Source organism: Notechis scutatus, chromosome 3, assembly GCF_049901735.1.
Source record: "Notechis scutatus isolate UNSWTSFEM ecotype Mainland chromosome 3, rNotScu1.2, whole genome shotgun sequence".
Lineage (NCBI taxonomy): Eukaryota > Metazoa > Chordata > Lepidosauria > Squamata > Elapidae > Notechis > Notechis scutatus.
This window is the reverse complement of record NC_142011.1, coordinates 208,097,970-208,113,774: the sequence shown is the minus strand read 5'-3', so window position 1 is coordinate 208,113,774 and position 15,805 is coordinate 208,097,970. Positions and strand designations below refer to the sequence as shown.

The 15,805-nt window shown below is 46.6% G+C and overlaps 1 protein-coding gene across 3 annotated transcripts in view; it reads left to right on the top strand.

The window, feature by feature from the left end:
- Positions 1–15,805, top strand: part of ARHGAP39 (Rho GTPase activating protein 39) — a 162,227-nt gene that overhangs the window by 70,617 nt on the left and 75,805 nt on the right. For all 3 annotated transcript variants that reach the window (XR_015748307.1, XM_087958886.1, XM_087958885.1), the window contains exon 2: positions 3,881–4,315. Coding sequence is in view for 2 of the 3 variants with exons in the window: in XM_087958886.1 (XP_087815012.1) it covers positions 3,881–4,315 (435 nt within the window). In the remaining variant the exon portion in view is untranslated. The remainder of the gene's footprint in view (positions 1–3,880; positions 4,316–15,805) is intronic.

Sequence of the window (15,805 nt, the reverse complement as noted above, 5' to 3'; positions counted from 1 at the left end):
TGAGTTTGCAGAGAGGAGGATGACAACTCTGGAATCCTTGGGGGGTGGTGAGCTTGGTGGTGTTTCATTATCCTGCTAGATAACGTCATCAGTGCTGGAAGTGAGCGGGGATGTGGAGAGGAGGAGGAGGAAGAGGAATAGGAGGAGAAAGCCTATGATGATGATGACTCTGGGGTTCTTAGGGGTCTCTGAGCTGGGTGGTGGTTTCATTACCCTACTAGGTAACATCATCAGTGCTACTTAGCTGTACCTGTAAGAAAACCACCAGTGCGCAGATAGCATCAAGAGTCCCTCAGCTTCCTTTTCTTTGCTACTTCAATAAATCACCCTGATGCTGGGGAATCTTTGCAAGATGCAAGGAAAGCAGCCATGGAAACCAATTGTGTTTCCTGGGAGATGCCTCCCTGCATGGCAACCAAAGGCACAACAATAAAAATGGACAATTCTGGGCAACGACGGTGCATCCAGGAGGCCAGAAACGCTCTTCTGAACCCTGGCGACCCGTTTGCTGTTCCTACAGCAACCAGAACACTGTTCTCATCCCATTCCCTTCTGGATTCCGAGGAGCTTCTAACAAATCAGAATAGGTCCTTAAAAGCAGAGCAGACATAAACGGGGTGGGAGGGGGAGAAAATTAAATGCACCACAACGGGACTGGTTGCACAGACGCAGCAACCTGGGAGCAAAGCCAGAACTGGAAGGGCCTCCTAGAACCCAGGAGATAATTCATGACCGAATTGGAGCCGCCTCCGTTTTAATTGTAGCTCGCTCGCCGTTGCTTTGAAAAGCAGAACCAGGTGGGCCTTGCAGTCCTTGTTGGCCACGTGCATTGGTGGGTTGTAGTGGGTGTCAACTCATAAAACGTTCCTATGCCTGTTTTAGGAGTTGCCATAAAAAAAGGGTGGGGGGAGGAGGAAGGAAATCTGGAAGAGCAGTGCAACAGTGTGAAATCGAAAGTACATTCCAACTCTTCATCTTTAAAAGTTTGTAACTAAACTACTGGAGCTTTTGTCCGCAAATATATTTGTTGTGGTTCACCGGCAGCAAGGTGTGGACAGCTGAGGTCTCGGAGAGCGAGGACTCAGATGAGGGGCCTGGACCATCAGGGAGTGGAGTGCTGTCTTTGGAGGTTGTGGAGGCTGGCAGTAGTGATGATGAAGTCCCCGAGGAGCCTGTGCCAAGTGCGCGTGCGCGCAGGGCTGCTCGAAGGAAAGAGCAGCCGCAGCAGCACAGGCAGACTCGGGAGTAAGGCTGCAAGGTAATGGCCCCTCCTTTAAGAGATAAAAGCCAGCTGAGAAACCAGAGTTCTTTGCAGGAAGCAAAGAAGTTTTTGCACTCAAGCCTTGTGGACTCTCTTAGTTTGTGTTTGGAGACTTTTTGTTTGAAATATTTCTGAGTAACTTTATCTAGTGTTCTTGTCAGCTTTGCACCACCTTGGCAAAGCTCGTTCTTATCAGAGACAATTAGTTGGAAACAGCCTTTTAACCGGGAAGGAATGGAATTTGTAAAGAATCATGAAAAGGTTTTGCTGTTACCTCCGTCTGGTGTTTGTTTCCTTGGAACAAGGTTTGGGTCAGAACAATATTTAATTGGAGAACGTGAATGATGACACCCAGCCTGTGAACGTGCTCAACTTGGAGAATCTGGTTTATGAGACACCCAGGAGGGAGGGGGAAACAGGGTAACAGGTGACTGTAAATTACATATGCCAGAGTTGGCTTCATACAGGGCAGTGCCAGTATGTCACCTCAATTAAATCCTTTGACGTTTTTTGAAGTTTGGCTCGAGAATCATGATTTAATTAGAGCGATTGCTGGAATCCTGACAGTGGGCTGCGCTCAGATGCATAACATGGCTGAATGGAGGCCTCTTAGAACAGGGGTGTCAAACTCGAGGCTCGGGAGCCAGAGCCGGCCCACAGGGTACTTAGCCCGCGGCCCTTCCGAGCTCCGTTTTCACCGGCAGAGGGTTGCAGGAGACCGTGGCAGCCGAAAACGGAGCTCGGGAGCCCGTTTTTGCTGGCAGAGCACTCGGGCTGCCACAGGCGCCCCCGACACGAGTGACATCGATCTGGCCACACCCCTCCCCCCCGAGGTCAAACACAACCCTGATGCAGCCCTCAGTGAAATGGAGTTTGACACCCCTGATCTCGATGGTTGGCTTCTTCTTTCAAGAAGCTCCTTATCTCTTAAGTGCTGGCATCTGCTGTGGGGGGGCCAGCTTTCTGCCTCTAAAAAAACCTGTTTCTCCATTTCTCCTTGAGGGAAATATAATATTCCGCCTTTTTAATATTCCTCAAAGTATTTCATTCTTCTAGGAAGCGGCGGGGTTGCTTCCCACATGGCTTTTGAAAGTTTTATCTGTATTTTTTTTCTGTTTTTTTTTCTCCGGTCTTCGATGGGTGTCTTCCACAATTTCCTCCCTTTCACAACTTGAGAACATAAGCCACAATTAAGGGAAGGGGTAGCTAATTACATTTATTTGTATGAGTAGGAGGGATAAGCAGTGCCGTAGTTTGAAACATCTGCCGTTACAATCCAAAACAGAAATCTGGAATTTCCGAGCAAAAGAATTCAACTGGAACCTCCTTTGCAATCTTTCTTGCTGATGTTTGAGGTTGTGGTCGGTGTTTTTGTTGCCTTTGCCGGTTTGTCTCCTGAGGTCTCCTGTGGTAGTTACCATCAACAAAGATGGTGGAGTGACCAGGAATGTTGCCAAAAAAAAAAAAGACAAAGTGCACATGAAAAGAGTAGATCCTTGCCTGCTTTTGTCGAAACAACAATCCTGACACACACACACACTGTGGATGTTCCTGGATCTAACATGCTTTTGTGGGGGCGGGGGAGGCTGGGCTAACATACAAGATATCACATGAAGGAGATGAGGTAGGAGAAGGGTGGCAGAGACTGGGGGCAGAGTCAAAAGAGGAATTAGCCTAGGATCCTTATGTAGTCACAAGCGAACTAAATCCAACGTCCCCTGAATTCTGTTGATCCTTATCTGACTCCTAGAAGGGTCTAACCAGAACTTGAGAAGATTCCTATTCATAAAAGGATAAGCAATAAATCCATCTTTCCTTCCTTCTTCCTTCCCTCCGTCCCCTTTCATCTCCCACCCTCCCTCCCTCCATGTCTCCTTCCTTCCTTCTTCTTCTTTACTATATTCCTCCCTCCCTCCAAGTCTCCTCCCTCCCTCCCCTTCATCTTCCTTCCTTCCTTCCTTCCTTCCTTCCTTCCTTCCTTCCTTCCTTCCTTCCTTCCTTCCTTCCTTCCTTCCTTCCTTCCTTCCTTCCTTCCTTCCTTCCTTCCTTCCTTCCTCTTTTCTATATTCCTCCCTCCCTCCATGTCTCCTCCGTCCTTCCCTCCCTCCCCTTCATCTCCTTCCTCTTTTCTATATTCCTCCATGTCTCCTCCCTCCCTCCCTCCATCTCTCCTTCCTTCCTTCCTTCCTCTTTTCTATATTCCTCCCTCCCTCCATGTCTCCTCCCTCCCTCCCTCCATCTCTCCTTCCTTCCTTCCTTCCTCTCTTTCTATATTCCTCCCTCCCTCCATGTCTCCTCCCTCCCTCCCTCCATCTCTCCTTCCTTTCTTCCTTCCTTCCTCTTTTCTATATTCCTCCTCTCTCCCTCCCTCTCTCCCTCCCTCCCTCCCCCTCTGTCTCTCCTCCTTCCTCTCCTCCCTCCCTCCCTCTTTCCTATCTTCTTTCTTCCACTATATGTCTCCTATCTTGTCATGGGTCTCCTGTAGGAAACTCTCCCCCTCCCCGTGCAAACCGGAAAAAAAAAAACTAAAAGGAAGTAAAATGACAAAATAAGCAAAGAAAAAGGCGTTTCAATCAATGCCAGCTTCTAACACTTCTCTCTCTCTCTCTCCCCGCACAGGTTGGAATGGGTGGAAATCATTGAACCTCGCACACGGGAGCGTATGTACGCCAACCTCATCACGGGCGAGTGCGTCTGGGACCCTCCCGCCGGCGTCCGCATCAAGCGCACCAACGAGAACCAGTGGTGGGAGCTCTTCGACCCCAACACCTCCCGCTTCTACTACTACAATGCCACCACCCAACGGACGGTGTGGCACCGGCCGCAGAACTGCGACATCATCCCTCTGGCCAAGCTGCAGACGCTGAAGCAGAACACCGAGTCGCCTCGGGCCTCCACCGAGAACAGCCCCGGGCGCAGCACCAATGTCAGCCGTGAAGGGAGCACCAGCTCCTCTTTGGAGCAGGAGCTGGAAGGAGGAGAAAAAGTCCCGGAGCAGAACCGGCCCAGCCGGCAGCCGACTCCGTTTGCCATCGTTAAAGAAGAAGCAGAAAGGTAATCCAGGGCAAATGGAGCCTCGGTTGGTATTTCACGATGTAAACGAAGACTCGGGCGTCCACGGTCTGAAAAGGTTAACGTTCTGGCCCGGATCCCCCAAACCCTCTGACGTGAACTCTAAAGCAGTGGCCCCCAACCGTTTTTGTGCCGCGGCCCGGTACCGGCATCACAAAATGATCCGCGGCCCGGTACCGGCATCAGCACGCATGACAAGGCAAGGCGAGCCGAGCGACTGGCCAGCCAGCCGTCCCCGCTTCTCCCGCCACCTTCAACTCCTCCTTTGTACCTTTGTCGATGGGCTTCGCTTCGGGACGGCTTCGGGACGGTCGCTCGGCTCGCCTTGCGTTGCGCCTTAGTTTCGTTCGAAGCCGCCCCCCCTCGATGAAACTAAGGTGCGAGGATTCCTTCAGGACCCAAACGCCGCTTTCCAACCGGAAAAGCTCACCTGGAAGCACTTTCTCGTCAAACAAGATGGCGGCGCCCAGCAAACCGGCGGCCCGGTAGGAAATGTTCCACGGACCGGTACCAGTCCGCGGCCCGGTGGTTGGGGACCCCTGCTCTAAAGGACTTAGAGTGAAAGAGTGCCCCAAATGGAATGCGCGTGCATGTTAGCATGCTAGAGCCCCAGAAACCTGAAGACCAGGTGGCTGCTGTGCGCATGCATACATGTTCTTAGGCTGTTTTTGGGGGGGAGTTTTTGGCCTGGAAATGGCCTGGAAAATGGCCCAGAAAACAGCCTGGAAAACAGTCCAAAAAACGGCCGTAAAGCAACCTGAAAAAATGACCTGAAAACAGCCTGAAAAGGGCCTTCCAAACGGCCTGTTTTTTCGCCATTTTTCTGTGCCGTTTCCAGCACTCCGGTGCCCATAAAGACCACCTAACTAGCCCTAACAAGAAGAGCAGCTGGTGACGGTGCGCGTGGCCACAGCGAGGGCTCTGCGGGCCACCTCTGGCACACATGCCATAGGTTTGCCATCACGGGTCTAAGGTCTCCAGCTTGAGCAAGGGGTTGGACTAGAAGACCTCCAAGGTCCCTCCCAGCTCTATTCCGATAGCCTTCTGTCCTTCCAAGGTGGGTAAAATGAGGACCCAGATTGTTAGGGGGACCAGAGGCTGACTCTGTAAACCACTTAGAGAGGGCTGGAGAGCACTGGGAAGTGGTATATAAGTCTTAAGTGCTATTGCTATAACAACTGTAGCGATTCCCTTAACAACAGGAAAAGGTCGTAAAACGGGACAAAAACCCACTTAACAACTGTCTTGCTGAGCAGTGGAAATTTGTGGCTCAGTTATGGCCGTTTGTTGAGACAGGACCACTTGTACAAAAAATACAAAAAGACATTAAAAATCTTTAAAAGCACAGGAAAAAAAAATCTACCTCCTCTAAAAAACGATGGGGGATAAGATAAGATAAGATAAGATAAGATAAGATAAGATAAATTTATTGTCATTGTACTCAGGACCTGAGAACAACGAAATAAGGTGCTCTTTCACAACATACAACTGAACAACACCAAAAGACATATACAAATAACAATGTAAAACAAATTAAAACAATTAACAGTTAAAAACTATACAACCAGGATATATATATGTTAAGACCACCAGATTCATAACTCTGCATTTCTCACTCTTAAAATCCAATCTATCGTCCTTCGATGATTTTCTCTGATATCTTCCGCTCTCCCTCTTAATTAGCAAAAAGTAAAAATTAACCGAAATGTAATAATCCCTCTTTTCATTTCATGTAAATCTCCCTTAAACCTCTTTTTTTTAAAAAAAAAAACGCTTTTTTACTCTTTGAAGATTGGAATGCGCTATCTTTGCCGCGCCATCCATTGGGAGCTCCGAGCAGCGGCTCATTAATATAATTAATAATAGCAATTATCAGATCTGTGCCAGGAGTAATTAACCACCAGCGGGGGGGAGAAGGAAGGAGCAACAGGTGGTTTTCTACGGGGTCTTTTCCCATACTCAGCACTAGGGGATGAGAACTTGGTAGCAAAGGGGGGAGGGTCCCTCAAAATGTGTGCCTAGGCCAGTGGTGGCTAACCTTTTTAGGCTCTTGTGCCAAAAATTGCATGCTTGCGCTTGCATGCCAGCACCCAGAAAGCGATGCGCGTCCCCCACGCCCCCTATGCATGCGCGCGCTACCCCACCCACCCCGCTGCCCCCTTACCTGCACTGTGCCTCACAGCTGATTTTTGGGTGGTTTGAGGCCTTTTTCGGCCTCCCAGAGGCTTGAGGAAGGCTTCTGCAGGCTTTGCAGGCCGAAAACTAGGCCCGTTTCGTCACTTCCGATATTTTCGGTAAAAGGGGAAGTGATGAAATGGGCCTAGTTTTAAGCCTGCAGAAGCCTTCCTCAAGCTTCTGGGAGGCCGAAAATCAGCTGTGAGGGACCCAGGAACGTGGGCAGAGAATACAGACAGTCCTTGATTTACGACTACAATTGTCCCCAGCATTTATATATCTAAACAAGACTGATGTCAGGATTCTAGCAATCGCCTTAAGTAAATCACGAAGCTCGAGCCAAACTTCAAAAAACTTCAAAGGGTTTATTAGGAGCGATATACTGGCATTATATAGAGCACTTGCACACCAGAACAACTAGACACAAGGACAGTTTTTCCCCGAAACGCCATCACTCTGCTAAACAAATAATTCCCTCAACACGGTCCAACTATTTACAAAGTCTGCACTACTATCACTATTAATCTTCTCATCGCTCCTTATCACCCATCCCCTCCCACTTGTGATTGTATGACTGTAACTTTGATGCTTGTATCCTTACGATTTATATTGACTGTTTCCTAGTATGATTTGATTGCTTATTGTACCCTATGACTATTATTAAGAGTTGTACCTGATGATTCTTGACAAATGTATCTTTTCTTTTATGTGTACTGAGAGTATTTGCACCAAGACAAATTCCTTGTGAGTCCAATCACATTTGCCAATTTCTATTCTATTCTATTCTATTCTATTCTATTCTATTCTATTCTATTCTATTCTATTCTATTCTATTCTATTCTATGATCTGTATGAAGCCGACTCTGAGATACGTAATTGAGAATCACCTATGAGCCTCCAGAGGCGGAAACGACTAGCACATATGTGCGAGGGGAACCTTTACCTTTTACGACCCTCTTTCTTATGGCAACTTGGAAACGGGCATAGGAATGTTTTACAAGTTGGCAACTGTTTTCCCCCCATTTTATGACTTTTCTTGGCACTGTTGCTAAGTGAATCATTGCAGCTGATAAGTTAGTCACGCAATCATTAAGCGAATCTGGCTTCCCCATTGTCTATGGTGGTCAGAAGGTCGCCAAAGGGGGACCCTGCAACCGTCATAAATACAAGTCAGTTGCCAAGCTTTTGGATTTTTAGCAGGAGGAAATTTGGGCTGCATTGATTTCTTCGTATAATACAGCTTTGCCCTGGACTTACGACCACAACCGAGCTGGATATTTCTGCTGCTAAGCAAGATGGGATACCTTGCAACCATTGTTAAGTGAGAAATGAAGTGAGCTTTGTCCCATTTCACGAATTTTCATGCCACCGTTAAGTGAATCTCGGCAGGTGTTAAATTAGTCACATGGTCATTAAGTGATTCTGGCTTCCCCATTGCTTGTCGGAAGGTCGCAAAGGGGGATCGTGTGACCTTGGGACGCTGCAACTGTCATAAGTCCATGCCAGTTGCTGAGCCTCCGAATTTCAATCATGTGACCACGGGGATGCTGGGACGGTTGTAAGTGTGAAAAACATCGTGAGTCACTTTTTTTCAGTGTCCGTTGTAACTTTGAACCGTCACTAAAGGTAAATTACAAGTTGAGGGCTACCAGGCCGGATTAGGAGAAGGAGCCCAGGGCAGTTTATGCTGACCATAATTTCTGTCGCAAGTGGAAGTGGAAATTATTTTCGCAGACACATTGGCACCGCATGGTTGTATTTTAAGAAAGGTATATTTCTGCTTCCTTTCTAACCCGAATTTATCCTTCAGCTGGGTTTATCCAGGGCTGGAGGAAGAGAAAAACACCTATTATATTCCTTTCTGAGTCATCCCTTGGTTTGTGCATTTTTGACCTGCACAATTTCCTTCCCTTGCCTGCCAGCGTGCACAAAGATGTTCAAGGAGAAGGCTTGGACCGCGGGTGTCATGCCCCTGTCGGAGTCTGAATCCAAGGAGGAAGACAAACAGCAGACAGGGAGGGGGAGTGTGGCTCTGTTGGCTGAGGAGGAAACTGGGGAAGGGCAAAGTCCGTCTGGGCAGAGGAGGGAAGAGGTAGAACAAGGAAGAGGGAATTCAGAGGAAGACCCAGCCCCACCCCCTCTTCATCCTTGGGCACATAGGGAGGAACGGAGAAGAGAGCAACATGGGTTGCATGGATTACGGGGGAGGAAAGGGCCCTGATTCCCTTCATTAGCCACAGCTGGGAATGAGAGTTTAAAAGAGATGCAGGCTGAGTGTGGCAGCTGCTTGGAGCAAACGTGGTTTATCTGTGTTCCTGGCGTCTTCCTAACCAAGTTGAGTTATTGCCGTGCCTTCACGTCTGGAATTCTTGCTCCTGCCCTGCCGAACTAATTACTTCATTTTGCCTTGATTGGACTTACAGTTACAGTTTTTGTTGACCATGTTTTGGACTTGATTCTCTGCAGCCAAAGGCTATTTGCCTGGGAGAGTTTTTTCTGCAGCCCAGAAGGTTAACCTGGACATTGGGGGCAAAGTTGGCGCTAATAAAGGGACCCCTACTGATTGTCTTTCAGTGTTGCCTTTGTGCCATGGCCCTTTGGGTCATCGCAGGGCTGCCATCGTTTGCCGCAAATATAACCGGTGGGAAATGACAACCTCGGTGTGGCCAAGCAAGGACCGCTGCTTCCATGCGCCCATCTCCGAAAAGGTCTCTAAGTTTAGCTGATAATCCTCGGGAATACTTTTTTCACTTCTCCATGCCATTATAAGTCAATTTATTCCTACAAAGCTGAGAGCAGAAGTGGTGTAACTGGGACACAGCTGTACCCCAAATGTCTGCGGCCAAAGATGGAAGGTTAGGGTTGGGGTTTCTTCTTACTGAACATCCCTTCTTTCCTTCATTCGTTCCTTCATGACCTCTTTGTTTAGGAAGCAGTTTAGAATAACAGAGCCGGAAGGGACCTTGGAGGTCTTCTAGTCCAACCCCCAACTCAGACAGGAAACCCTACCCCATTTCAGACAAATGATTATCCAATCTCTTATTTAAAACCTCCAGTGTTGGGGGCCTTCTGGAGGCAAGCTGTTCCACTCGTTAAAATAATTACAGAATAATACTTGGAAGGGACCTTGAGGTCATCTAGTCCAACCCCGTGCTCAAGCAGGAGACCTTAGACCATTCCAGACAAGTGGCTGTCCGGTCTCTTCTTAAAAAAGTCTCCACTTCTGGCATGCGTGGCATAGGTTCGCCAACATGGTTATGGACCTTTCTTGCCACAGCTGTTAAGCAAATCACAGCAGTTGTTAAGTCAATAGCACGGTTGTTAAGTGAATCGGGTTTCCCCCATGGACTTTGCCAGTCAGAAGGCCGTAAAAGGGGATCAGCTGACCCCGGGACACTGCCACCATTGTAAATAGCAGTCTTCCAATATTTGAGGGGCTGCCACAAAGAAGGGGGGGGGGGGGTTCAACTTATTCTGCAAAGCACCTGAAGCCAGGAAAAGAAGAAAGGAATGGAGATTAATCAAGGAGAGAAGCAACCTGGAACTAAGAACAGTGAGGACAATTAACCAGTGGAACTGCTTGCTACCAGAAGTTGTGGGTGCTCCATCACTGGAGTTTTTAAGAAGAGACTGGACAGCCAAAATGTCTGAAATGATATAGGGTCTCCTACATTAGCGGGGGGCTGGGCTAGAAGACCTTCAGGGTCCCTTCCAGCTCGATTCTGATTCTTATTCACACTTATCTTCCTTTGAAAACAGCCTCCCTGAATAGAATATTCAGTAGATAAATTGAATGGACCAGAAGACAATACACAGCCTTGGTTGGCAACCAAGAGCCAAATTAAAATATTTATTTATTGTTCATTTATAAACAGTTTGAATGTCCGTCCCTCTTTATTTCTACAATTCTGGACAGTTAACCTTAAATTAGGATTTAACAATAAAATTCCTCTTTTTAAAAATAAATAAATAGGCACGATAGCATTAATACAATGCAACTGGGGTCAAAAGGATATTTGCTTTTGTCTACAGATATAATCGTGCAGCTGAGCTGGCGTAATATTTTTTGACCCAATGCCAGAGGGTTTTTAAAGCTTTTCAGAACGTCAAGGAATCGTCTAGATCTCGTGAGAGACGATAGAGCCGCGATGGTGAACCTAGGGCACACGTGCCACAGGTGGCCCGCAGAGCCATTTGTGCCGGCATGCGAGCCACAGGCAAACCTACCTCACTGTGCATGCACTGTGCCTCCCAGTTGATTTTCGGCCTCCCAGAGGTTTGAGGAAAGCCTCTGGAGGCCGAAAAATAGGCCCGTTTCATCACTTCCTGTATTTCCGGAAATACTGGAAGGGACGAAACGGGCCTATTTTTCGGGCTGCCGAGGCTTTCATCAAGCCTCTGAGAGGCCGAAAAAGGCCTCAAATGGGCCTCAAATCAGCTAGGAGGCACAGTGCAAGTAAGGGGATTGCGCACGCATGCGCAGGGGCCATGGGGGGCACGCATTGCCTTCTGGGTGCTGGCATGCAAGCGCGCGCGCACACAGTTTTTGGCACAGGAACCAAAAAAAGGTTAGCTACCACTATGATAGAGGATGATCTGCTGTCCTATAGGGACTTCTGTGACAGAAAAGGGACACTCCCTAAGGGCCATTTTATGGTATTGTGTTAGAAGAGACCCACGGTGTGTGCCAACACCATTGGCTCTGGTATGTTGGGCAGAATGAACAGGAGACAAGTGGCTTCACTAATAATTGACCCCATGCCACCCAAGTCTTCATAGGTGATGATGACCAGTTTGGTCTAGTGGTGAAGGTACCAGGCTGGAAACCAGGAGATAGGAGTTCTAGTCCTGCCTTAGGCACGATGGATGGCCATTCACCTGGAGATGGTGAGTTCCAGTCCTGCCTTAGACACGAAAGCTGGTGGGTGACATTGGGCCAATCCCCAGGAGACGGTGAGTTCTAGTCCTGCCTTAGGCATGTAAGCTGGATGTCTTTGGATCATTGACCTGGAGATGGTGAGCGAAGTATTAGTACTGCTTTTATAAAGCTTTAGTAAGACCACGCTTGGAATACTGTATCCAGCCAACACTGGAGGTTTTTAAGAAGAGTTTGGACATCCCTTTGTCTGAAATGGTCTAGGGTCTTCTGCTTGGGCAAGGGGGCTGTGCTAGAAGACCTCCAAGGTCCCAATTCTGTTCTTCTGCATCCTCTCGGGATCTGTAACTCTGAAAGCTGAACTGTGGGTTGAGTTTGAGCTGTCACCAGGATGGTTAGCCCACAGTCTCGCGCCTGGAGCCAGTTGGGTATCTCCGCTGCAATCAACATCTTTGAAGTGACAGCCGTTTCAATAGGAGGGACCTCGAGCAAGGGCAGGCAAAAGTCGGCGTAATTCTACTTTCGACTCCAACCTTCGTATAAACTTAATGAAGATGAAGAATAGAAAATAGAGGCCAGGGAGCAGGAGGTGGAGGGAAAGGTGACCTCGCCATCTTGCAGCCCTTTCCCCGGGGGCTCTGGATTTCGTTTCTTGTTGGTGGCTATTTTGTATGTGTGTGAGTGTGTGTGTGTTTTAAGTAATTTTTATTGTACTTTTCCACATTTGAAAAAAACTCACATGCAACCTTTGCAACACTGTGACATCAACATTTCCATTTAGGTCAACGTACATAAATACATTAATTTTTATTTCTACTGTCTAACTAGTTATACCACTTATCCCATTCTGTATAATATTCCGCATCTTCTCTATCTTGCAGTTCCAATGTGAGTTGAACCATCACTGCACAATCCATCGCTTTATTATCATACTTTCAGAGGGGGCACTATCTAGCTTCCCACTGTGCATACGCAATTCTTGCCGCAGTCAATATATGTACTATGATATCTTTAGTTCCTTTATCAAATACTCCTCTAATTATTCCTAATAGAAACGTTTCAGGTTTAAACTCAATTTGGAGACCGATAATTTCCTGCAACCAATTCCTTATTTTGGTCCAATATTTTCTTGTTTCGGGGCATGACCACCGCATATGAAAGAAGGTACCCTGTTTGTGCTTACATTTCCAGCATTCTGGACTCATGTTTGGATATATTTTTGCCAATGTTGCCAGTGCTAGATGCCAATGATAAAACATTTTATAAAGATTTTCCTTGTAGGCAAGCAGACATGGTTAATTTATAATTTTTAGTCCACAATTTTTCCCATTCTTCTAATTGAATACTATAACCCAAATTGCTTGCCAAGGCTATCATAGATCCTTTAACAACTTTCTCTTAATAAGTAATTGTACATTTTTGTTATGAATTGGCTGTTGTGTATTTTTATTGGAAACAAAGACACACAAGTTTTCTTAAAAGCTCGGAGTTGGGGAGGCCGTTCTCTCGTGTGCCAGGGAGTGGCAGGCGTGCAGATTTGCCACAAGTGCCAATGTCTCTGTGCAAATGCTGGGGAAAGGTGTGTGTGTGTGAGGTTGGGATGCACATGAAGGCAAGTGTGATGACCCGGGGCGTGCCATGAAGGCAACACAATTAGATAAGCAATAAGAGTCTCTTTATTATCTCCAAATTTGCCCCCAATGTCCTGGTTACCTTCTGGCTGGAGAAAAAACTCTCCCAGGAACAGCCTTTGACTGCAGAAAATTAAGTCCAAAACATGAGCAATACAAACTGTAACTTAAAGTCCAAACAAGCCAAACTGAAGTAATTAGTTTGGCAGGGCAGGAGCAAGAATTTCAAACTTGAAGGTACAGCAAAACTCACACAGTTGGGAAGATGCCAGGAACACAGATGCAAAGACCACACAGGATAAAGTCACATTTGCTCCCAGCAGCCTGCTGCACGCAGCCTGCCTTTCTTATCAACTGTCTTCCCAGCTATGGCTAATGAAGGGAATCAGGGCCCTTTCCTCCCCCGTAAGCCATGCAACCCACATTGCTCCCTTCTCCGTTCCTCCCTGTGTGCCCTAGGATGAAGAGGGAGTGGGCCTGGGTCTTCCTCTGGACTCCCTCTCCCTTGTTCTACATCTCCCTGCTCTGCCCAGCCAGACTTGCCCTTCCCCAGTTTCCTCCACAGCCAACGGAGCCACACTCCCACCCCTTCAGCTGTTCGTCGCATTCCCATGGTCACGCAATCAAAATTCAGACACATGACTCATATTTATGACAGTTGCAGAGACCGGGGCTCACGTGATCCCCTTTGGCGACCTTCCGACAAGCAAAGTCCATGGGGAAGCCCAGGTTCACTTACCGATTGTGTAATGAACTTAAGAACTGCAGTGATTCACTTAACAACAGTGGCCAGAAACTGACTGTAAAAACTAATTGAACACCTGTCCGGCTTATCAACAGAAATTGTGGGATAGAATAGAATAGAATAATAGAATAGAAAATAGGGAAGGGAAGGGAATATCCAAAATACAGAGAAAAGAATAGAATATACAAAACACAGAGAACAGAATAGAACAGAGAATAGAATATACAAAATACAGGGAATAGAATAGAATATACAAAATTCAGAGAAAAGAACAGAACAGAGAATAGAATATACAAAATACAGAGAACAGAACAGAGAATAGAATATACAAAATACAGAGAATAGAATATACAAAATACAGAGAATAGAACAGAATAGAATACAAAACAAAGATAATAGAATGGAATGGACTAGGAATAGAATAGAATAATAAACTTTATTGTCACTTTGAATGCACACCTAATCGGCATACAGTAAAGTGGAATTTCGCTGCATGCCGCTCTCAGGGGGTCACCACCTCCAATAGACACTATCTAATATAACATGATAAATACAGAATGATGCCTATACCAGTTGTGGATGAAAGTCAGAAACTACCTGTGTGGTCATAAGCCAAGGACTACCTGTTTCTCCCCCTGCTCTTCTGCTTGAGCAGGGGGCTGGACTAGAAGACCTCCAAGGTCCCTTGCAGCTGGATTCTGATTTCTGATTCTGATTTTGTAAGGATGGGAGCAATGGGTCGGTCCTATTCTCCCCACCCCCCACCCCCATATCCCAACCCGGTGCCCTCCAGATCACGTCAGAGGTGCCAGCCTCCACCCATGCTGAAAATTGCATCCTGATACTGCCAAGTCGGAGGGAGCCTGCTTCGCAGGATGCAACGCAGACAATTATCAGAGCATAGAAGGTCGAGAGGACCCCGGGGCATCAGTGCTTCCCTCTCCCCCCTTCTGCCATGTGCTGACAGCTTCTTCCGGGCAGAACGAAGAGTCCTGACAGCTCTTGATGTTCTTGTGCGTTCATGCTGTCCCAGGGAGGTTGTGCGTTTTCCCCCCTTCCTTCCAGCCTTTTTGGTGTTTTGCTAACTCTTTTTTTAAAAAGTATTTTATTTATGAACATTTTTGAATACAGCGTATTGACAGGGTATACCACTTCCAAGAAAACAAAAACCCTAACTAATACTATAATAAATATTAACCCATTAATTGATAACAATGCTAATAATATACTAACACATAAATTAATAGCAATAATAATATCTCCCTACCTACCTATCTGTATGTGAAATACCACTCATGTATCATCACAAAATCTCCAGAACCCTAAAGCCTACAAACTTTATTTATTGGGCACGTATGTTTCTCTTGGCTTCTAGGTGCTCACTGAGAAAGGATTTTTGGAAATGACCCTCAGATCATTTAGAGTATTTCCTATATTATTAACATGCTCTGATGCTAAGGAGTTCTACTCCCCTCCCCACCTGAAAAGAAATCTCTTCCAAAGGCAAAACACAAGCAGAGGAGTTTCCGTTTCAGTTTCAGAGAACCAAGCAGGTTTAATACAGAACAGTTGAGCTAAGCCACGCCCAGGCTCCTTGCTGTCTCCTCCTTACTCACACAGCAAATACTGTTTCAGGATTTGAACCCCTGAATTTGTCAAAGCGTTTGCAGCACGTGACTGCTATTGTGAGACAACCCAGGAGCAAAACAGAGCACACACTTAGACATTTAACAGTAGTTTATGTACAAGACAATATACAGAGATATACGTGGTAGGCAAAATACCTTACAAGCAATCAGTCTTCTTCTTAATTCTTAATTCCCAATGTTTCCTAGCCGTACCACAGACAACAATAATGATCTAATACATATCGATTTTACAGTAGACAACGTTGAAAAGCACTACGCAACCTAAAACCATCTCTATCTATTGGACCGGATGGAATATGTGCCTACTTCTTAAGAAAACTATCCGCTGCCATAGCCAAACCTCTAAGCATAATCTTTGAAAGATCTTTCAGAACCAGCTCCTTGCCCAACCTATGG